The 23,661-nt window shown below is 44.2% G+C and overlaps 1 protein-coding gene across 11 annotated transcripts in view; it reads right to left on the bottom strand.

Annotated features, from left to right (window-relative positions):
* Nucleotides 1-1,926: 1,926 nt before the first annotated feature.
* The window catches only part of ACACA (acetyl-CoA carboxylase alpha), a 276,021-nt gene continuing 254,286 nt past the window's right edge, over nucleotides 1,927-23,661 (bottom strand). For all 11 annotated transcript variants that reach the window (XM_081270861.1, XM_081270866.1, XM_081270865.1 and 8 more), the window contains 4 exons: nucleotides 15,062-15,216; nucleotides 14,245-14,415; nucleotides 6,404-6,540; nucleotides 1,927-4,240 (listed from right to left, as the gene is read on the bottom strand). In XM_081270861.1, coding sequence (XP_081126987.1) covers nucleotides 4,117-4,240; nucleotides 6,404-6,540; nucleotides 14,245-14,415; nucleotides 15,062-15,216 — 587 coding nt within the window. In that variant the 3' untranslated portion in view covers nucleotides 1,927-4,116. The remainder of the gene's footprint in view (nucleotides 4,241-6,403; nucleotides 6,541-14,244; nucleotides 14,416-15,061; nucleotides 15,217-23,661) is intronic.

The following is a 23,661-nucleotide window of genomic DNA, read 5'->3' as shown; positions in this document are numbered from 1 at the left end:
GTTTCTGGAGTATTGAAAGTAGCTGGTAATCACCCTCCATTATTTCTATGCTTCCTGTGGGTGGCCAGGACCTACTGTTCTGGATGACTGCCCCAACATTGGGACAATACACATCTAAGAGAGCTGAGCTTGGACCCAGGCTTCTTAGCACCCAATGTGGATGGTGCTCTTTTCTGTAATCAGGCTGCAACCTACACCTCAGTACACTGCCTTCCCCATCCATGCCAACAGATCATGAGAGGTCTCTCGCTCTGCGGGACAAACCCCCTCTCCTTGACTGGCATTTAAGGATCTTCACGGGATCACTGATGCTGATGAGTGTATCACTCCCCCAAATGGCTGCTCTGCTCCCATTCAATACCCCAGGGGCCCTTGACTCCCTGCAGATGACAGCTCCCGGCAGCATTGGCCCTCTGATGCCAGGTCCCGAGAAGCCAGCTGCTGGGCTTCCCTCCCAGCTCAGCGCCTCTCAGCCTCTCACAGAGCCCTCCCTGGATGGCCACTAGCTATTTGCATTCATCACAGTGCTCTTGGTTTCTGGTTAGGGAACTAGAGTTGGTCCAGGACTGGATCCCTGAACCCTTGGGCTTTCCTTTATTACCGCAAAGGAGTGCCAATGGGAATTTTAATTTCCTTATTTTAAAAACTGGAGAAGCTGGGCACGGTGGCGCATGTCTGTAATTCCATTAGCTCAGGAGGCTGAGGCAGGACGATTGAGAGTTCAACGCCAGCCTCAGCAAAGCGAGGTGCTAAGAAACTTGGTGAGACCCTGTCTTTAAATAAAATACAAAAAAGGGCTGGGGAAGTGGCTCAGGGGTTAGGTGCCCCTGGGTTCAATCCTAGTACAAAACAAAAACAAAATGAAGCAAAAACTGGTGCAGTGTCACTTCCTAGCAGAAGAAAGCACTATCCCTGTCGGTCAAACAAGTTCCTAAGAGCCCAGGCCTGTGGTGTGGTCTGGTTCTCGCTTGGCTGGGGGAGGAGGCCGAGGCCTCTCTTCTGGCCAGGACTCCTGCCCTGTCTACTGAGTGCAGCAGCTGGAGGCAGAGAAACAGTGTCCCTGTGACTGCCTTTTAAAGAATAGCTGACTCACAGTGATTCAACCTGATACTTTCAAAACTTTAACATCTCATTTCATCTTGGAAGAAGCCGTTCTCTGCTTTGCTACACATTCCAAAGACAGAGACAAACAGGGCACTGAGTTTAATAATCAGCCAGGGCCAGTGATCCCCCCAGCTTTCTCGTGGCCTGTACCTTTCTTTGCAGATGTTCAGGGATTGATGCTCATTCCTGCCTCAACTATACGGACTCACAGCATTTACAGAGGGAACTGAGACCGAAGGCCAAAGGCACAGTTGAGTGTCCTGCCCCCAGTGCCTAGACTTCAAAATCCAATAAGTTCTCCAGTACTAAGAAAACTTAAAGCCTCTCCTTCCAAGTCTCTAACAAGGGCCAGGAAGCCCAGACTTTACAACAGACTGTTTCAAAAGACCCAACTTCCTGCCTGTTAGGATGGGACTTCCAGGGACTGGGCTCCAGGCCCAAAGGCTCTTGGGCTGCAGTGGGCTCTGGAGCTGTTATCCTCACTGCACAGGCCAAGCGCCTTCTTCCCTGCCCTCAGCTGATTCTCTTTTGGGGGCCCCCCCACCGAGGCCCCTGTCCAGCTCTCAGCAGGCAGGGTTTTCTATGGAAACTAAAGAGCTGCTTCTCAGCTGGGCCCGGGCATTGGCGGCCTGGCAGATTCTACCTTCATTCAGGCAGACAGGTGGCAAGGCCAGCCCTTTGTGGCCTCCCCTGTTCATCCTTGTGTAAGGTTGGAGACAAAGGGTGTTGGGTGTCGCACCCCACCACTGAGCCCCCGTTACAGCCCTGCTGGAGGTGGAACAGATGGGTGGCTGGGCGTGGATTGAAATGACAAACTGTGGCTCTTCTACAAATGTTGAAGGTTTATTTCAACAAAATGTGAAAAGAGTTCATTTGACTGAAGCTCCTCACGTGGCGGCGGTGTGTCCACCGACTCCTCGCCAAGAGGGGAGCAGGCTGCATTGTGAACAGAGAAAGGTAACTCGGCAAGCTCGGTTCCAGCGAGTCCTGGTCACTACGTCATTTCTTCTCCTGCCTCAGTAACCCCTCGTTGTCATGGGCTGTGGGAACATCCGACTGCTCACTTCTGCGACTCTTCCTGACTCTCCAAACAGACAATCCCTGTCCCGGGGAAGGGGGAGTAGGCACTACAGGGTTCTGGAGAGGAACCTTGTTCATTTAAATGTGTCATAATCGGGTAGGACAAGGGGCACTCAATGAGCACAACCCATGCCCACCCCCCACAGGTCAGGCATCCAGGGGAGGAAATGATTTTCTCTCACCTGTGGGCATGTGGGATTTGACTTATTACAGAAAAGTGCAGAGGGATAATCTGGTCAGAGATGAATCCAGTTCTTTCTTACAAGTGAGCAAACTAGCAAAAGTGCAAGCTTCTTCCTGGACTGGGAATTATCCTCCATTTTTTTCCTGCCCTTCTTGGAAAGTACCAAACACCTATACCTTCAGCCGGGCAGCCTGAGGCCCCGACTCTTGGAGGGGGCCCGCTGCTATCCAGCCCTGTAGTGTTCCTCAGCAATCTAGAACTGCTACGTTCCGCCGCTCTCTCTGTACAAGGAGAAGAGGGGGAGGCGGAACCCTTTCTTATGTGTGACTTACAGGGTTAAGGCTCAAAACTGTAGCTTGTTCAGAAATATTCATACCCCTGCTTCTACTGCATCTTAGTGATTTCCTCCTTGGTCGTCAGTGACAAATGCAATTAGCTGAGCTGTAGGAACTGATGCCACCCCAGCCCTGATCACCTGCCACTCTTGCTTTAGGAAAACCAATGGGGGAATCAGTAAGCTCTTTTCTTGGATAAACTGGTTGTTGAAAATATGTTCTCTCCACCACCCCTGTGGATGCCCCCGCTGCTGGCCGGGGAGGGACCAGAAAGCCTGGGGGATAGCAGCACCATGACTGAGTTGTGAGGGATCTTAAGGTCATGTGGAGTCCGTGTTCCCTGGAAGCCTTCAAACACCAGGAAGGCCAGTGCCTGGTGCTGGGAGCACAGCTGCCCCCGGGTCCTCCCAGCATCTGTGGGAAGGCCTGCTGCTGTGTACATTCAGGGAAGGAGACGAGGCCCAGGGAGGACAGAAATGTCGGCTGCTAGGAGAGATGCCCCAGAAATAGGGATGAGCGGTGCTACAGGCACCAACGGTTAGCTTCTTGCAACTGTCAAAGCTCCAGGCTTAACAGTGACAACCTTCCAGGTCCTAAGGAGAGCGACGTCTCCCTTCATGGCTACTCTTCCTGCAGCATGAGTGTGCATCGGGCAGAGGCTGGGCCGTTCACACCCTGACCTCACGGCTCCTAGGTACATGAGCTAGGTGAGAGGTGGCAGGTCAGCCACCGTCCATGTGTACTAAGAAAAGTTAATTTAGGGGCCTCAATCTTAGGTTAAGAATCACTACCTGGTCTATTTTCTTTTGCTCTTGGGTCATGGTTTCCCCTCATCTTTGAGTTCTGATAGAGCCTGCAGCAATTTCATGCTCTGGCCTTTCTCCATAAGCAGAAATCTTGGTGTAGTTAAATGGGGACTGGTTCCTCTCCAGTGCCTACTGTGTGCTGGGCAGAATGTGGGGTGATAAACGATGGACTTGAGGTTTCCTTCTCTCCTGGGCCCCAGCCCTCCTCTGCTGCCTGTGGCTGAGGCTCATGAGGCCGGGGGACTGCTAACTGCCTGAAAACTCCTCACCCATCCCTGTGCCAGGGTCAAGGGGCTGTCGGGGCAGTGTAGTAAGAGCTCATGGTACCTGCTGTACCCTTCATTGCCTTCTGAGTCCTGTGCAGGAAGAGAGGACTGTTGACACAGCTGGGGTAATAAATACTGAAGGGCGGCGTGGTTGTGACTGGGCTTTGTGATCCTATATCCCAGATGTCATGCATAACCTGAAACATTCAAGGGAAAGCAAAATGCCACTCTGTCTCCAGTGCTGGGTCTCCTGTGCCTTCTCATTACAGTGGATTCAGTTGTATGAGGCAGCTGTAGCCCTTTTCTCCAGAGGCAGGGCAGGGATGGGCAGGAAGCTCTTCCTACGTGGAAGGGGAATCCATTGTGGAGAGGATCCGTACGACTTCTGCTCGCTGAGTGGGTGAGATGTGCTGGGTCATGTGGACGATGGAATCCATGGCAACCTCGGGATTGGCCTGTACCAAGCTGAAGCACATTGAGGATGGTGAAAAGTGTCTCAACTGGGGCAGCTTTAGAACTGTCAGGCAGACATGCTAACATGGCCCACTGGCTTGCTTTCCTACATTAAAATGTCCTCAACAAGTCCAGCAACTTGGAAGGCTGAGGTAGGAGGATTGCAAATTCAAGGCCAACCTTAGCAACTTAGCAAGACACTGTCTGAAAATGAAAAGGGCTGGGGTATATATAGAGCACCCCTAGGTTCAATCCCCAGTAATGACAAAAAGCAAAAACAAAAACAAAAAAACAACAACAAAAAAACCCTCCAACTCTTGGCTGGGGCTGTAGCTCAGTGGCAGAGCGCTTGCCTAGTACACATAAGGCACTGGGTTCAATCCTCAGCACCACATAAAAATAAACAAATAAAATAAAGGCATCTGTCCATCTACAACCATAAAACAACAACAAGTAGAGCACTTGCCTAGTGGGTATGAGGTCCTGAGTTCTATTTCTAGTATCACAAACCAAACCCAAACCACCAGCATTGACAGAAATCTACATGAAAGGGGTGCCCTGGCTAAATCAGGGACAAATGGCAGCAAAATAAATACAGTGATAAATTAGTGAAAACACAAATTCTTTTCTCTATACCAATAATGAATTTCTTTATAGAATCTGAGTGCTGACTCATCATTGGGAAGGGTGGCTGACACAACTTCATTGTAAAGACTGGTTCATGCAAGAATCACCAGTGGACATTAAGGGAAAATTTTGATGGTCATACAGATGTCTTGCTTCCCTTCAAAAGTGTCTTCCCATAGACTGCTCATTAAGTGCAAGGAGGGAAAATCAGTAATTATACAGTGGAGAAATTGAGTAAGATCTTGACCAGGTGATGGAAATCAAATCAAATCAGGAGTGGCAGATGAACACTGTGTGCCTCCAGATGGGGACTCTGTGAAGGCCACATCACATAACCACATTAGGCAATCTCAAAATGAGCAATGGACTACAAATGGTAAATTTCTTTTCAATGCTGGAGATGAAATCCAGGACTATGCACCTGCTGGGCCAGCACCCTCCCACCACATATCCCAGCTTAGATGGCAGGCTGAAGATAAAGTTTTTAAATTAATGTCAAATTTTCTATAGCTATGTACAAGAATATCTCAGCTGGGCACGGCAGCACATGCCTGTAATCCCAGTGGCTCCTGAGGCTGAGGCAGGAGGATTGCAAGTTCAAAGCCAGCCTCAGCAACTTAGTGAGACTCTGTCTCAAAATAAACAAAAACGGGGGGGGGTGGGGTGGGGGGTGGGGAGGGTAGTGGTGTTTAGATCGTGGCTCAGTGGTAAAGCACTTGCCTAGCTTGTGTGAGGCACTGGGTTAGATGCTCAGCACCATGTATAATAAATAAAAATAAAGTTCTATCAACAACTAAAGAAAAAAAAATGGCTGGAGATGTGGTTAAGGGGTTAAGTGGCCCTGGGCTCAATTCCTGGTACTAAACAAACAAACAAAACTCTATTCTTAGCACACAAATGATAAAAGCAAATGGGGTAATGTAAGTTATAGGTAAATTTAGGAGCAGATATATAGAGGGGTGTTTTCTAAAACTAAGAACAGTTTTGTAACTTTTCCACAATTAAATATTTCCAAATATTATGAAAATGCCCAAGTAGGTACCATACAGTTAGCTTTCCTTTCTCCCAGAATTTTCATCTGGTTCGAGTCTGTGTATTCAGAACTAACAGGTGTGTGCAACCAAACTAAGCTTTTATCCAGTTGAGATTACTAAGTGCCCTTGGGAACCAGAGAAAGAAATGTGCCTCAGGGCTGTGTTGTATAGCAGTCTCCGACATCAAGAGACCACAAAAATCGGGGACATCATGTCATGATTTGTTCTGAACTTTCTATTCCAAAGAAACTAGTCCCTCTAGTGGGGCACTGTGGTGCATGCCTGTAATCCCAGCGGCTTGGGAGGCTGAGGCAGGAAGACTGCAAGTTCAAAACCACACTCGGCAACCTAGTGAGGTCCTAAGCAACTCAGTGAGACCCTATCTCTAAATAAAAATTTAAAAAGGGCTGGGGATGTAACACAGTTTTTAAACGCCCCTATGTTCAATCCCCCATTGAAAAAAGAAAAAAAAATAGCCCTTGTAGTTCAGGTAAGTCTCCCTTGCTGGTCTCACCTGCGGATCTGCTTGAGCACGTAGTCTCTGCTGATGTATTTGATGTTCTCCTCTATCACTGATCGAACACCATCTTCTTCTGTCAGTTGTTTCTCCAGCCATTCCACCAGGTCCTTATTATTGTCCCATACATAGGCCTGCAAACAGTGACTCTTAGTGAAACACTGGGATCAGGCCAGGCCCCATCACCTGATCAATTACTGGAAAGTTTACTCCCAAAGCTTGCTTAGTGTAAAAAATGCTGGCCATTGTAATAGGAGATAGGGGAGTTGCACTTCCTGTTTATCTCCTGTGAGCTGCACAGACACATTCAGATCCTCCAACTGGGCTCTGCCAGGGCATCAGGATTCACCCCACACTGTTGCCAGATTTAGGGTAGCTACCTATGCTACAAAGGCTAACCTGACAGGTTTGAGAGAAATAGTTAATAGCTCACATGGCTTAGTAAAGTGTGACTGAGATGTTAGGGTAGTTTGGTTAATTTTTTTTTCTTTTGGAGAAACTGAAACATAGTTCCCAAAGTGTGTCTCGGGTCCCAGCCAGGCCTGGCAAGTGAGGCCCTGAACTGTGCCTTGGTCCTGCTGTGGAAGCCTCCTGCAGTCCAGCCACTGTTTCACTGAGACCCTGGAAGAAGTCTCACTGCTACAGAAGAGCCACCAGGACAGAAACCTGCCCCCATCATATTAGCTATGAGAGTATGAAAAAGGGTTAGGAAGTCTATAACCCTGAAAGACTCAGTAAACCACTGCCTGCCTCCTGTTTTTCAAGATCATTTAGCTGAGTATTTCCTAGGTAGTTGACTACATAATAATTCAGGAGTGTGTTGGAAGCCTAATAGCCTTCTCCTTGCTCTCTTCTCCTCTCATTTTCTTTACAAATCATTTAGGAATCGTTTTGTTAATGGTTTCCGGAAAACCAAGTACCACCATTAGGGCTCATTCATATTTATGTCATTTTGTTTGGGTAATTAAACACAAAGCTCGTCATTTAAAGGTGCGCTATCCTTCTCTGTTATCACTAACGAAGTCAAAGTCAGAATGACAATGAGTTTTGCTGTAATTTAATAGGTGGGTACAGTGGAAACTAGAGGCTTCAGGGCTTGCCATGTGGCGAGAGGAAACCTGGACACAGGCAAGGACACAAGAGGCACCACTGCAACCACAGGGCCTGTGAAGGCACCGAGGGGACATTCCCATCACATTCCCATCATTCCCTCCAAGAGGCCTCCACAGCAGGAAAGTGGGCACTGGGCTGTTTTCAACCTGGTTCATGCCTTTAAAAACATGGTGTTAGCCGTTTGTGGTGGCGCACACCTGTAATCCCAGCTACTGGGGAAGCTGAGGCAGGAGGATCCCAAGTTGGAGGCCAGCCTGGACAATTGGCAAGGCCTCATTTCAAAATAAAATGACAAGGGCTGGGGACATGGCCCAGTGGTGGAGCACTTGCCTAGCATGCATGAGGCCCTTGGTTCAATCCCCGGTATGGCAAAACAAACGAACAAACGAAAAACCCTAAAAACATAGTTCTTTTCAGACTCTCACTTCCTAGTCCTAACTTAGCTGGCAAGTTAGCTGTGATTGGTTATTTACTATGTGCCACTTCACTGACTCTGGTGTCTCTAAAAACCTGTAAGGAGTCCTTTACACATGAAGGATGCACTCCTAGGACTAGACACCAGCAGTGAGCTTTTTCTTGCTCTCTGTTCATTTCCTTTTCTGGCTCCAGATCTGCCCATCTCTACCTGTCATCACTGACAGATCAGCTCTTCTTCAGCTGGGATGGTGCCTCGTGACAGTGAGGGAGCCAGACCACTTCTCTATGCCTCACAAAGGACTGAAGGTGTTTTGTTTGTTGGTGTTGGGGTGTGTGTGTGTGTGTGTGTGTGTGTGTGTGTGTGTGTATGTGTGTGTGTACTGGGGATTGAACCCAGCCCTTTTTTTATTTTGAGGCAGGGTCTTGCTAAGTTGCTGAGGCTGGCTGGGATTACAGGCATGGGCCATGGTGCCCTGTTCAACAGCATCTCTTGAGGCTCAGTGGCAGGGAAGTGTTTTGCTCCTAAGGAAAGGAAGTGCCACATCAATTACTACTGCCAAGGGGGAGATGGGTAGCACTGTTTCCCCCACGTGTGGTTGTCTTAACTCACTCATGAGTTCTGGGATAAGGAGCCATATGGGGACAGACACACTTGGAGTCCAGACTCCAATCACTGCCATCTAAACTTCCACATTTCCATTTCTTTCTTTCTTTCTTTTTTTTTTTTTTTTTTTGGTGCTGGGGTTTTGAACCCAGGGCCTTGTGCTTGTGAGGTAAGCACTCTACCAACTGAGCTATATCCCCAGCCCTTCCACATTTCCATTTCTATCACTGGTAAAGTAGATTTCTCCATAGTTCCAAGATTTATACCTTCCCCTACTTAGAAAGATTTGGGGGGAGGGAAAAATAAAACAATGGATGCTTCTTGGATTTCAGGATGGGGGAAAAAACCAACTAGATTTACCCAAGAATCCCAAAGCCTTTAGTTTAGGAGAATATTTAATACTCTTATTAATCATTTTTAATCCGTTTGCTTTTAATTAAGAAACAGCATGATGCTTTCCTATCAACATATGCCAGGGAGCAGATTAATTGTGGCTTAAGATAACTCTCCTTGATTGGTGTAATGTATTAGCTAACGAGATGCCTGCTTCTAACGATGCTCAGACACTACACTGGAAAGCCAGCTACCCTCTAGAGAAAACTCTTCTGCTTTCCCCTCCTGCAGCCACAGAATATACTAGGTGTTTAAACACTTAAGAAAGTTCCCAGACAAGATTAGAGCAGCACATTCTAAGTTTTACAGTTGCTTGAAAATATGGGCCCTATATATGGAACTGCTATTCATGTAAATAGGTTCACTGGATGACAGCTGCTAAGCCCCAACCCCGATAAAATGTAGGTCACAGCCCAGAGTGCACAAAGGCAAAAGGGCTGCAAGTCCTAATCCATGTGTTTAGCGCAAATAAACGAATGCACCTCCATGGCCCTGGTTTTCAGACCTGGGAGGGCTTCATATGCTGTTGTGAGCTAACATGTCCCAGCTGGGTTCTCTGGAGTTTACAACTCCTTGTCTGGCCTCTTTAGAATGTCTTAAGACATTCTAGCCATCTAGGACAGGGATTCCAGTTCCAGGAAAAAAGCTATCATCACTTCTCTCTTTAGAATTAGGAAAATGTGACTGATATTCCCAGTATTTCAGTGTTGATCGATCGATCTATCTATTTATTCATTTATTTATATATTTATTTTTTAGTTATAGGTGAACACAATATCTTTATTTTATTTTTACGAGGTGCTGAGGATCAAACCCAATGCCTCACACATGCTAGGTAAGCACTCTACCACTGAGCCGCAACTCGAGCCCTCAGTGTGGATTTTAAATAAGTGTGAAATGATGGGTGGCTAACCTTATGACGGGCCTGCACTTATATGTCACCTGCCTGATATGCCAATCAGACATTTTAATACCAATAAAGACACTTTCTCTCTGAAACAATGGAGGAGTATCTTAGGCTCTACTCAGCCTCACTATTATATGTAGTAGTCTAGCTTACAAAAATCTACATAACCTGTTTGGAAAGTTTGGTTTCTAAAAGCTGTTAAGCCCGCTGTGCGCAACAGTATAGCAGAGCCAAGGAGTGAGCCCTGATTGCCACACCCTACAAAGAACTCACCTTGTGAGCTTTTTAGACACCTCCAGCTGGGAAAGTTCCTTGCAGTTCTCACCTAGACTCACCTAGGAGCCACCCAGTACAGTGGGACGCAATGACGCACACACATCCCTGAGCAAGTGCATATTTTGGAAAGACATTTCAATATGCCTCCACTTATAAGCCTTACCTATACAGGAAGCAACGTGATTTTTTCAGAGGCTCTGGAGTACAGCAGCAAAAGGCCACATGGGCCAGAGTAGCTTGCTGGACTCCCATCTCCTGAGAGCTACCTTGCCCCAGGCCCATGATAGGGCCAAAGCAGCACTTTCCTGGTTGTGCCTTACCTCCTCCCTTTCTGCTCCTACACAAAAAGTATGATTAAGTGACTATCAATGGTGCTTTTTCCTATTATCCTCACAAGGGCTACCTATCTGGAGCTCTGGAATATGGGTAAGTGAGTAGCCATCTGGAAAGTAACAGTATCTGAAGGCACTAAGCTGTGGGAACATGACAGCCAGCCAAATCAGAGTTTTCACCCAGCATCCCTACTGCCCATTAACACTGTGAAGTCACACACCTCTGTTGTTACTTTCAGCTTCTAATACACTGTGCTGAGACCACTGTGCTCTGTGTTTATGTAGCCTGAACTTACTGAGCCTTGTGAATCGTGAATGTCACTCCCATTTTACATATGAGGAAATGGAGATTCAAATAATATGCCCAGCAGTAAATGGCAAAGCTGTGCTCCCAAAGGTTTGTAAGATTCCAAAACCCACATTCTTCTCCTTGTTCTAATCTCAATTTCTACTACTGAAGGGGAGGACCAATCAGCCTGTTTGAAAAACTACGTACCTCAAATTATGAAAGTAAGAAATCAAGACAGAAAATATGTCCATGAAACAAATGTGCGCCACACACTTACAAACCAATTTAAACCACTGTTCTTGTTATTGTTTTCAGGGAGCTGTAGTGGTGCTTTGCTTCTGCCTGCAGTGAACCATAAACTTTACCATTTTCTACAATAGGACTGTCCCAGTGGTCCAAACAGAATCCCATAATTCATGGTAACGGATACCTCTAAGAGAAACAAAAGAATTACACTTCTCAGTTATATAACATCAGTGTCTTTAATTTTTTGTCCTCAAATCTCCTTTTTCAGGATTAAGATTAAGAAAAAAAATTCTCTAGGAAAAAAGAACACATAGCATGGCTAGTAGATGCCTATCACTACATGTCCTTCCCCACCGGTCACCACAGTAAGGATTAGAGGGTCACTTCTTGGTGCAAAGCGAGGGTCTAGACGTAGACACTTTCTGCACTTGACACAGCATATTAGACACTTTCTGCAACTTGAGAGACACAGCATATAAAATCTGTCACTGTTTGAAGAACCAAAAAAAAAAAAAGATTTTAAGCGGTTTCCTAACAAGAAGCAGATTCTACAGCAGCCCTTCAGAGGCGGCCCGGTGGCTTCTGAACACTGCAACACTCTCTTCTCTCTTCTCTCAAGGGCGCTGCAGATTTTATCACCCACCCCACACTAAACTAGGTCCTGCTGAGCCTGCAGAATATGGAAGGAGGTTTCAAAGCCATATGCCCTGACTTCAGAGGATCACCCGTCCTTATTGTCTCTCCTTGCTGTCCCCTGGATGGAGAATTCTGGAGGATGCTGTCTTTTGTAGACTGGAGGATGCTGTCTTTTGTACACTGGAACAAGAATTGAGAAATTGTCTCAATTCTTGGGTATGATTGGTTCCCAGTGCTCAGCCTCTTCCTGGGCTATGAGACTGGAGGTGTCTCCTGTACTTGTTCTAGCCGGGAGCCTGTGCACATATAGTCAACTGTTCTCTCCACTGGTAAGAGATGGCAATGACCTGTTTCTTCAGACACACTGTCCCCCTGGGAGCAGGATGCTAAGGAGCAAGCGAGGGGCCTATCTACTCACTTCACGCTTGGGGGGAAACTATTCCTTCTCCTCATCCTTGTGCCTACTGAGGCTGTGCACGTCCATTAGTGACTAATGCGGTAGGAAGTGACTCGGGCCTCTCCTGGCCACACACACACACTCCATTTACCTAGCCGGCCACTCTTAACTGGAGAACAACCTCTTATTTTACACTTGCGTGACTTTCAATGCCAACTTCCACTAGAAGCTGCCAGTAGCCACTGACAAAATTGTCTCACTCAATTATGATGCCACAGGCCGACCTTAACCTGAACCAAATGTCGGAGAAGGCTGCGCTCCCCTGCTGCGTATCTGAAATATTTATCCAAAGAAGCTTTTCAGTCGTAAAGAAATGGGCAGACTTAACACAAAGGTGAATCTTAGAAGCACCCTACTGCACTGGCTTTAAAAACCAACAGTGAATCCTGGAGTTCCTTGCTGAGAATGATTAGCAGAGGCTTCAGGCGACATTTTCCAGAAAGAAGCCAGAGTGCCCCTTTCCGTAGGCCAAAACCCTTCAAGCCACCACCCTCGGGCAGCCAGCCCTCCATCAATACTCTAACCTGGTAGTCACCAAAGGTTTTGATTACAGAGCTAACAGAAAGACAGAAAAGTATATTTTGAGTACATACTATCAATATTCTGATAAAATATATACCAACACAATTTAATCCATATACTAACTGTTAGCTGCTAATAAAGGTTAACTTTTTTGTGTTCGGTGTTGGGGAATAAACACAGGGCCTTGTGTATGCTAGGCAAGCAGTAGACCACTGAGCTACAACTCCAGTCCCTACTTTCTTTCTTTTCTTTTTTTGGTACTGGGATTGAACCCAGGGGTGCTTAACCACTGAGTCACATCCCTACCCCTTTTTAATAATTTTTTGAGATAGGGCCTTGTTAAGTTGCTACGGCTGGCTTTGAACTTGCAATCCTCCTGCTTCAGCCTTGAGCCACTGGGATTTAGCTTTTTCTTTCCATCCTAGTGTGCCCTATCTTACACACATTGCTATTCCAGGGCCAAATGCAAGTGTGTCTGCTATGTCATCCTGGCCTCCGACCTGCCCCATCCCTAACCACGAGACAAAAGCACCAGGAATGCCATCCCAGGGGCCTGCTTTATGGCATGCATACTTCCTATGGAATCACCCTGAGAAGATGCTGGATTCCCAGTTCCTTACATGCAGGCTGGACATTCCCTCCCATCTCTCACTTAATCAGATCTTTCGTTGTAGTCTGTAGCATCTCCTCCTGCCAAAGTACTATCACATTCTATTAGCCTTCCTGCTTCTACCCCACTTCTATTCCATCCTCCACAGCTCCCCAAGTAGTGTTTCTAAAACAGAAATCAGAGCATATCATTCTGCTGCTTAAAATATCTCAGTAGTTTCCCACAGACTTCAGGATAAAGTCTAGACTCCTCAATAGTATATTCAGGGCCTTGTGATCAGCACCCTAACCCCAACCCTTCTTATCCAGCACTTGATCTCTGAACCATACTGAAATATTTGCTCTATGCATGCATACTGCTTTTGCTATCATGCACTGGAATATTCTTCCTACCCCCTGTCCCCCGCCACCAATCCAACCTCTCCCTCTGGTCCATTTCCACTTTTTTTTTGAGTCTCTGCTGAGATATTACTTTCTCCAGAAGTATTCTCTGACTGTCTCTCCTCCTTCCCCAAGGTTGGATGTCTTCTCTTTGACTATGCTACCTGCTGTGTTTAGTGCAGGACCTCTTGACTCATCTGACTCCTCAAGAGATAAGATCTGTGTGGGACCTGGGGATATAGCTCAGTTGATAGAGTGCTTGCCTCACATGCACAAGGCCCTGGGTTCTCAAGCCCCAGTACCACCACCACCACCAACAACAACAACAACAACAAAAAACAATAAAAACAAGGCCCTGGGTTCAATCCCTAGCACAACAACAAAAATCGGTGTGGACAGGGTCCTACTGGTATCTAGGAATGTTGTGTTCATAAGGATTTGCTGAATGACTTCATGAGCTGCAAAATATGTCCTCTCACCTCTTCTAATAAGATGTCAGGAATGTTATTGGCTATGTGTGTATGGGAAAAAGGACTTAGGCCTCTAGGATTCCTTTCCATTCCTGCCCTTCAAGGCCTGTAGATTCTTACATGAAGAGTCTGCAACCCTCACGTGGGGATGAGAAGCACATGAAGGCTCCTCTGGTGACCACCTACCTTCACTGTTCCTTCTACTTCCACAAACCAACGCCTTAACATGGCCTGAATCTGGCCATCGGTTAGCTCAGGGTTGGCATTGTGGATTTTCTTCTTGACCAGGTCCTCCAGCAGGAGACGTCTCAGCCGCCAGTAAAAGAAGGTTCGGGATGTTTTCCAATCCAGGATGTCCTATATACAGATAAGAGTAAGCTTACTCAACACAACCCTAATCTCTGTTCAGCACTCGGTCTAGAGGGAACACCACAGGCATAAAAACCTACTCTTGGGCTGGGATGTAGCTCAGTGGCAAAGCATCTGCCTTGCATTCGCAAAGCTCTGGGTTCGCCCTGCTGACTACAGCATGGTACACAGCTTTGGGCCTGGCAACTGCTCAGCCCACACATCACTGAGAGGTTCTGGGGAAAAGACTGGAAATTCCCAGATAGCCAGAGAGAGAGAAACTGGTTTTGAGAAAACTGCTCAGATGACTTGCATGCACCTCAAAGATGAATTAACTACTGTGGAAACTTGATTCTATAGTAACCCACAGCCAGAGGACCATAGGCAACTGTCACCAATGAAGGCACATGTGCCTCAGTTTCCCACCAGTGAAATGAACCTGGCGTCCTGAGGAATCCATGGAAACCTAAATCATACATTGCTTTGGGATGACAATGAAAAAAGGAAAAGTTGAAAAAAAAAAAAAAAAAGGAACTCGTTTGCACAAGCTCTTTTAATCTGGCCCTAACAGCTCCCTGCTTGTGGGCCTGGGAGCATGGCACACTCACTTGTGGGTCTTTGACAAGTAGGGAGAAGTGGCAACCATTATACTTACGTTAATAACACCCTTCTCCTGCATCCGGCCTGGTGTGTCGTGCAAGTCAGCAAACTGCACGGCTACCTGGTGGTAAATGGGAATCAGGAATTCTTCCCGCTCCTTCAGCTTGTTTTCCAGCTCCTTCCGCTCAGCTGGGCTTAGCTCGGGGGTGCCTGCAATTAGAGAAAACTGCCTGTCACACTCTGTGGTGATCAGGAATCTGCACAGAAGCAGCCGCAGTCCTCGGAAGCTCAACATCACCCTGCCTTCTTCCCTCTGGGACCTGGCTCTCCATTGTCTTCATGACCTCTTTGCTGTATAACATGACTCTATAAGATGCCTGCCCTGTCTTTACTTTGCCACAGGAAGCCCAAATGCCACCTTTTTTTCTTTGGAGGTCACAAGTATGAAAGCAGTGATGGCAGCCTGGTTCCCAGGCCTCTCTCTGAGCAGGTGCAAACAACCACAAAGAGGCCTTCACCTCTCATCAGCTCGCTGACTAGCAGCCAGACCCCTCCATCCCCCACAGGCCACGACCGGCACTCTGACACCTCCCCTATCCTTGCTGACCAGTGTCAGAGCAGACAGACTATTCTGACTGTGGGGTGTGACAGGACAGCTCTCTCAGTGTTCAGAGCATAAACTAGCAGCTCTAGTTTTCCCATGTCCACACTGGTATGTACCTGAATAACTGCTGAAGTTGTAAGCTACAGCATCCTACAGTTTCTAATCTTAGGTTTGGAAATGCTTAACCTCAAATTAATAAAATCCAATCTAATTAGAGCCAGATCCGTGTGTCTTGGGTCAGTTCAGTGGATTAGCCTCTGGCCTCCCACCTAGACTGCTACTGACTGAGGCAACCCCTGACCAGAGTGACAAAGACATTAGTTCTTGGGTTAAAAAAGAAGGAAGAGGAAAAAACAAAAAGGCAGTTCACAAACCCCAGTTGGATTACTGAGCATATAAATCCATAGTCCCCTCACTTAACAGAGAGGAGACTAGAATTCCTTATAACAAGGAGACCACCCCCTCCAATCAATAGTGTCCTAGTAGAGGTGTTGCTATGTTGGACTTTTCTTCCTAATTACTTTCAGAATGGTATTTGCAATCAATACTGAAAATTTAGCTGCCTGCCTAGTAAGGAGGAGTAAGTCTAGCTGAAGGAGCAATAGGTGACAGGCCCTGGTGTTGGGGACAACCTGATGTGCTTTGTCACAAAAGCTGACAACTACATGAGCACAGGTGATGTGATGCAGAAGAGAAAGGTCTATTGCAAGCATGCCTGTTTCAGAACAGGCCTTGTTTTTAATGCCACCATGAATCATAAGCCATAAACAGCCTTGGGCCGCTGAGTGCGCCATAAGTATTCTACATGAACGGCGCTAACAGAACAGGGATGTACTTATAGCTTCTTTTTATGAATTTTTTGGATGCTCAATTCCCCCTCCTCTCCCCTTTTAAAAACCCATTAGTATTTTAAAACTATCAAAGGGGGGCTGGGGATATAGCTCAGTTGGTAGAGTGTTTGCCTCGCATGCACAAGGCCCTGGATTCAATTCCTAGTACCACTACCAAAAAACAAAACAAAACAAAACAAAAACTGTGATGAAGGATTGAAGGGTGCCAGAAAAGTATCTTTTCTTCAGCTTTCACACAATGGATACTTCAAAAGCCTTCCTTTAAAAACAGGTAAATAGAATGACCACACTGAACTCCACACCATGGGTTGACACCATGGACCATTCATTCCAGTGTGGCCCTGCCCGGAGAACTGACTGGAAGTGGGTGACAGGTGTCTTCTGAGATGAGACTTTCTTAGTTAGAATACCCCTGATAGAGAAGCAAATGTGTTTCCTTCTCCACTGAGAAGAACCAAGATCTCATTGGAGAAATGGCTGATTACAGGGCTGCAGCAGGAAAAATATAAGATGAGCCCAGAACATGTGACAAAAAGCAAGGAAGCAGTTGGTTGAGAAATGTAGGAGGGATGCAGATGCCAGTTTGAATATGTTCTGCTGGTTAACTCAGATGGTTTGAACACTAAAATAATAATAATTGTGAGAATATCTATGAAGTAAGAATCTTCATATAAATAATTAAATGGTGGAGAAAGGAAGAGGAATGCTCTCCCTTTCAGTATAATAATAATTAAAACAGAAGGAATGATGAAATTAGAAAATTACCACTTTATAACCATCATTATAATTGATTCTGCTAAGACTCATCAATGGATACTAAAACTAGTGAGGGGAAGTTTGATGAGGAACAGAGTCTTCATAAAGTCTTAAAGTATCTTTTTACAAATCACTTATTAAGAAAAGGAAAATGGGCTGGGAGAGTGGTGCATGCCTGTAATTTCAGTAACTCGGGAGGCTAAGACAGGAGGATTGCAAGTTTGAGGCTAGCCTCAGCAATGAGATCCTAAGCAATTTAGAGAGGGCCTAAGCAACTTAGTGAAACAAACAAACAAACATAGGTTCAATCCCCAGTATTCCCACCCACCACCCCCTGCAAAAAAAAAAAAAAAAAAAAAAAAATACATGGGCTAAGGAACTGAACAGACACTTCATAGAAGAAGAAATACACTCAATCAACAAATGTATGAAAAAGTGTTCAACATCTCTGGCAATTAGAGAAATGCAAATCAAAACTATATTAAGATTTCATCTCATTCCAGTCAGAATGGTAATCATCAAGAACACAGGCAACAATAAATGTTGGTGAGGATGTGGGGGAAAAGGTACACTCACACATTGCTGGTGGGACTGCAAATGGGTACATATGGAAAGCAGTATGGAGATTCCTCAGAAAACTTGGAATGGAACCACCATTTGACCCATCTATTCTACTCCTCGATTTATACCCAAAGGACTTAATGTCAGCATACTACAGTAATGCAGTCATGTCAATGTTTATAGCAGCTCAATTCACAATAGCTAATCTATGGAACCAACCTAGGTGTCCTTCAATAGACGAATGGATAAAGAAAATGTGGTATATACATTCAATGGAATATTACTCAGCTTTAAAGAAGAATGAAATTATGGCATTTGTCAGTAAATGGATGGAGTTGGAGAATATCATACTAAGTGAAATAAACCAATCCCAAAAAACAAAGGCCAAATGTTTCTCTAATATGCAAATGCTAATTCTCAATGGTGGGGAGCACTAGAGAAGAATGGAGTTACCTTAGATTAGGTAGAGGGAAGTGAAAGGAGGAGAGAAGATGTGGGGATAGGAAGGATAGTAGAACGAAACAGGCATTATTACTTTATGTATATATGTGACTGCATGACCAATGTGATTCTACAAGATGTACACTCCCATCTATGTATGATATATCAAAGTGCATAAATGCAATCTACTATCATTAATAACTACTTAAAACAAATTAAAAAATCGAAAAAAGATAAATAAAACAAAAGGGGAAATGGTAACTTTACAGTGAATTAACCTAATGAATACAATCTTAAAAGTAATTTGTCACCATCATCAATAACAGGACATACTGGCATCGTGTGCCTCCTGATGCAGTGTGCTAGGAAGAACAGAATAGCATTTCTCCAATATTCCTGCCCAAAATACAGAATCTGAACCAAACCATGAAGAAATATAAGACAAACACAAACTAAGGGGCATGCCTCAAAAAGTGGCCTGCACGCTTTAATGTTAAGATCATGAAAGACAAAGGTTGAAGAATTATTCCAGTTTAAAGGAGACTAAAAATTCATGACAATGAACTGTAATGTGTAGTTTGGGATTTGATTTTAGGCCCAAAGAGAAAGCTATAAAGGATATTATTGGGAAAGCTGGTAAAATTTTAATATGAATCATGGATTAGATAATAGTATGGTATCAATGTTCATAGTTCCTGATTTTGATAAATGCATTACAGCAATGTAAGAGAAAGTTGTGTTCTTAGAAACACACACTAAATACTTATGGATAAAGGAGCATGAGGTCTACAGATTATTCTTTAATGTTTCAAAAAAATGTGTGTGGCAAGTGGGAGTGAACACATGCACATGCTCATGAGCATGCACAAGTGATAAAGTGAATGGGGCAAGATGTTAAAAATAGGTGGATTTGAGAAAGACACCAGAAGTTGCTCTGTATTATTCTTGTCACTTATGAAATTGTATCAAATGAAAAGTTCTAAAAAATCAGCAAAGCTTGGGGAGAGGGGCAGTTCCTAGCTATCTAATGCAGAAAATCAATAATCAAAGTTAAAGAGCTGAGGATGTGGCTCAGTGGTAGAGCATCTGTCTGGCATATGTAAGGCCCCAGGTTCAATCCTCAGCACTTAAAAAAAATATATATTTGCAGGGTACTAGACAACATTGTACATGCTTTAAATCTGTTGGCTCATTTAATTGTCACAATAATTTTACGAGATTGGCATTCTCATTGTCCCCATCTTACAGGTGAAAAAACAGGCACTGAGAATTTATGCAACCTGCCAAGGTCACAAAGCGAGAAGTGACAGAGCCAGGACTCAAATGAAGTTTGCCCCTAAAGTTTTTCAACATCATATCACGATCTCTACTTGCTCACTTGAGGTGGAAGAACAGCACTGCAGGAGTAGCACCCTTTCCATTTCAGAAAAGGCTTAATGATGCTGGCCAGACTCCTGTCTGATAAAGCTGACTCTCCATCTTAATCCCATTCCATAAAGGAGGCCAGGACAATATCTCCAATAATTCCCACCCACTTGGTAGGTCAGATGCAATGCTCTATGCAGGCCTTAGACTTAAGTAGCTTCTCTTATTACTGCAGATTAATAATTAATACAACAGCAGCCTTGCTGGGGGCCAAGAGATGGCAGTATGAGGGTCATGGTGAAACAGGGAGTTTCAAGCCTTTTCAGCATTCTCACTCTGCATAAACAATTGACACTGAGCTTAAAGGCACATATATATGTATGTAGATTAGACATAGCACCATTTATTGAGTGTTTTCTGTACTGCATTCAAATCTTTCAGGAACACATATATCTCATTAGTTACAACACACAATTCAGACCTAGGTCTGGTCACCTGTTAACACTGTCATCAAGCCAGACATCTCAACATAACTAAGCATTTTCCATGTTGCTACACATGTCATCTATGATCCTGATAAGAACCCAATCTTATGGGTTATCTATTTTACAAGCAAGAAAATGGAGGCACTGAAATGTACAGTGACTCCCAAAGACATGTGCCACATGCCTATAATCTCAGTGACTTGGGAGGCTGAGATAGGAGAGTTGCAAGTTCAAGACCAGCCTCAGTAATTTAGTGAGGCTCTCAGCAACTTAGTGAGACCCTGACTTAAAAGGACTGGGAGTATGCGGTAAAGTACCCCTGGGTTCAATCCCCAGTACTGCAATAATAATAATAACAACAACAATAACAACAAACTATATAAAAACTTTGAAAGAATAACAAATACCTCTAATGCTCTGGCCCACTTTACTATTATTTTTTTAGTTGTTGATAGACCTTCATTTTGTTTATTTATTTATTTATATATATGCAGTGCTGAGAATCGAACACAGTGACTCACACATGCTAGGCAAGCGCTCTGCCACTGAGCCATTCCCCCAGCCTGCTCTGGCCCTCTTGAAAGTAGGAAGACCACAGAGCATTTCCCAAAGGCTACCTTGTTTCTTTCTTTCAGAGATGCCTCTGATCACAACTGAAGACCTACCTCAGGAAAATAAAGCAAAGACAGAAGTAGAAAATGTATGTGTTTTAAAATGTATATAAGAAAGCCAAGAATTTGTGTGCTTTATTTTAGGGGAAAAATGGTTTTTTAAAATTTTGTTTTCTAAAAACAAAAGGCTGCTCTTCAGCTAGCTAGTTATACCCTTGTGTTGCGCACTGAGAGCCCCTCTCTCCTTGTACAGCAAAGCAGCCAGCCCCGGTAATGATTTAGGGGAGATTAACAAATATGTCAATGTCTATTTTCTGCTTAATTTAAAAGCGGCGTCTATAAAGATTTTTGACTTCTGAACCCTGTTCTCCTGAAAGAAAGAAGGTAAGAATGAGGAGGGGGATAAAGAGTGATTATCCTATCATTGATCGTTTGTCAGGAGCATTTCTTATTCACTGGACTATTGTAAAAAGCTAAGCTCTCGATCAATCCTGTAAGCTCCCTGTACAATTAAATATCTTGGAATGGTTTTCTTTCTTTTCCAGCCAGATTGCAGGGCCTCAGGGTTTTTAGGAAACCAAGTCGGTGTGTATGCCTGTGTGTGTGTGTGTGTGTGTGTGTGCATGCGCGCGCACATGTGTGTAAGAATATGCTACAGAGAGGAAAAGCCATTCTTCCCTAGAATCCTACTTCAGGCAAAGGCTAAAACCAGAGAAGAAAGGTGGGTTGCTCTTATCCTTTCCTATCAACATAAGAAGTCACCATGAAATACTCAAAATGAAAACCTATCATTAAATTTTTTTAAATGTAAAGAGCTAAACACAGAAGAGGCATCCATCACGAAGCTGATCAAGTATGAGGAGTCAACACTGAGATATTACTATGCTGGTACTTTAGTACTTTTCATCTTATTTAATCCTCACATCAACCTTAAAGATCACTACCCTTATAGATGAGGAAACTGAAACACAAAAAAGTACTTTGTCCAAGGCCATGAAGCCAGGAAGTGTAGAGCTGGGACTTGGGCCTAGGTAGTCTGGTTTAAGAGCCCAGGTTCCTTAAACAAAACTTCTTAAACTGACCTGCAAGTCCCCCAAACACAGCAGCCCAGTTAGGTGTGCCTTGTGTCAGAATACAAGGCAGAGCCAAATCTCCTCCATGGGGTCAAAGCTGGAGAGAAATTCCTGGAGTAGCTGATTTCCACAATAGGAGGTGTTTTTATCATCCCTGAAACTGAGGGAGGGGAGGGAGCCACCCCAACCTACATATAAGCAGACCTTGTCCTAGGGAGCAGCATCTAAGGGAGGTGAGACCTTTGAAGCTTAAAATAAAAATCAGACCGGTAGACTAAAATTCTCAGTTCAGCCAAAGGCACTAGGTGACCTTGTAGGTATCTTTCCTTCTCTGAGCTCAGTTCTTCATTTATGTAACAACAATCCTAATCTAGCAAACAGGGAAATATTTTTTTTTATTAAAAAAAAGTAACATTAAAGTGTTTTTAAAAGCATTCTTAACTTTTCTTTAAGTTAAACTATGAAGCCTATGTAAATTTAAACCTAATTTTAACTTTTATGGGCCCTTCTGAACCTTTCCCTTAAAAAAGCGATTTGCTTTGATTGGTTAAATACATATGACACTAGAGCTAAGAGTTAGATCACCTTCTGCACAAAGCACCCAAATGTCTCAGATATTAAAACATACATCCATACCTCAACCTTGAGACTGAAAAATCAACATAAAAAAAGACTGGAATCTTATTAAGATTCAAAAGTACAAACATAAGTAGCTGTTTAAAAGATCTATGTAATCACATTTTCTATGTTGAAAGAAATTTCTCTACAAAGATAGTAAGAGTGAAAAAAAAATCCTGCAAAACTACTTCTGCATCCATAACAGGTGTGCCTTTCTTTACACAAAAGCATTCTTGAAAAACTGCGTAAATCAGATCCTGTTTTAAATGCCTTAAGGGAGCTATTTAGAAGGAACCCTGCAGTGAATCCTTTGGTAAAGCAAATAATCCTTTTGTAATGGGAATAATTTCTCCCAATGTATCTAGTTTTTTTAAATCCCATTTTCATATATCTGCTTTTCTTCAAAGGGGGCCATACCTATCTAAATACAACTGTATTTGCATATTGATTTTAACAGCAATCTTCTTGAGGAATGTTTAACTCTAAAGTTCCTTGCAATATTGTTAGTGCTTTGCTGTTCATATTTAAAAAATCATTACAGTAAACCCAGAGATTTCCAACTAGAAATAAAAACATTCATTACTCCCTCTTCATTCTTACCCCTGTGCCCTCACACAAACATATCCACACAAAGAACTCAGAAACAGCACAGGATTCTCTAAATTCTGGAAGAGAACTGCCTCTACAATCTTTATTATTTCCCTTCCCTAATTTACTCTCCCTAAATGTGACAGATAAGAATACAGGTATCTGCGTCAGTTGAGATTGAGTGGGGAATAGGGTCTCAGACATTTTCTGACGATAGCTTTCAGGCAGGGAGAAACTTGGGTTCACTCTAACAAAATGCTTGCCAAGTCTGGGGCCTAACACAATTGGGAATCACTGCTTTCTGGAAGGGACATGCCCAGGTGCTTTTATAAATACAATCAGATTAAGGGATCCAACTACAAAGACCACTGTCTTCGGGCTGGGGATGTGGCTCAAGTGGTAGCGCGCTCGCCTGGCACGCGTGCAGCCCGGGTTCGATCCTCAGCACCACATACCAACAAAGATGTTGTGTCCGCCGAGAACTAAAATAAATAAATAAATAAATTCTCTCTCTCTCTCTCTCTCTCTCCCTTTCCTCTCTCTTTAAAAAAAAAAAAAAAAAAACAAAAAACACTGTCTTCTTCCTAGAAAATGTTGTCACCATCACACTAAATTACCTCAAGCAAAAGAGCTTTTGAATTTAAGTAAGGAGGTGGGTTTTCAGCTGTTGCCAACTTAGGGCAGGAGGCAGGATCCCCCATC

The sequence above is a fragment of the Spermophilus citellus genome (genome assembly GCF_964194105.1).
Source record: "Spermophilus citellus genome assembly, chromosome: 17".
In the NCBI taxonomy this organism is placed as follows: domain Eukaryota; kingdom Metazoa; phylum Chordata; class Mammalia; order Rodentia; family Sciuridae; genus Spermophilus; species Spermophilus citellus.
This window is presented reverse-complemented; position numbering and strand designations above follow the sequence as displayed.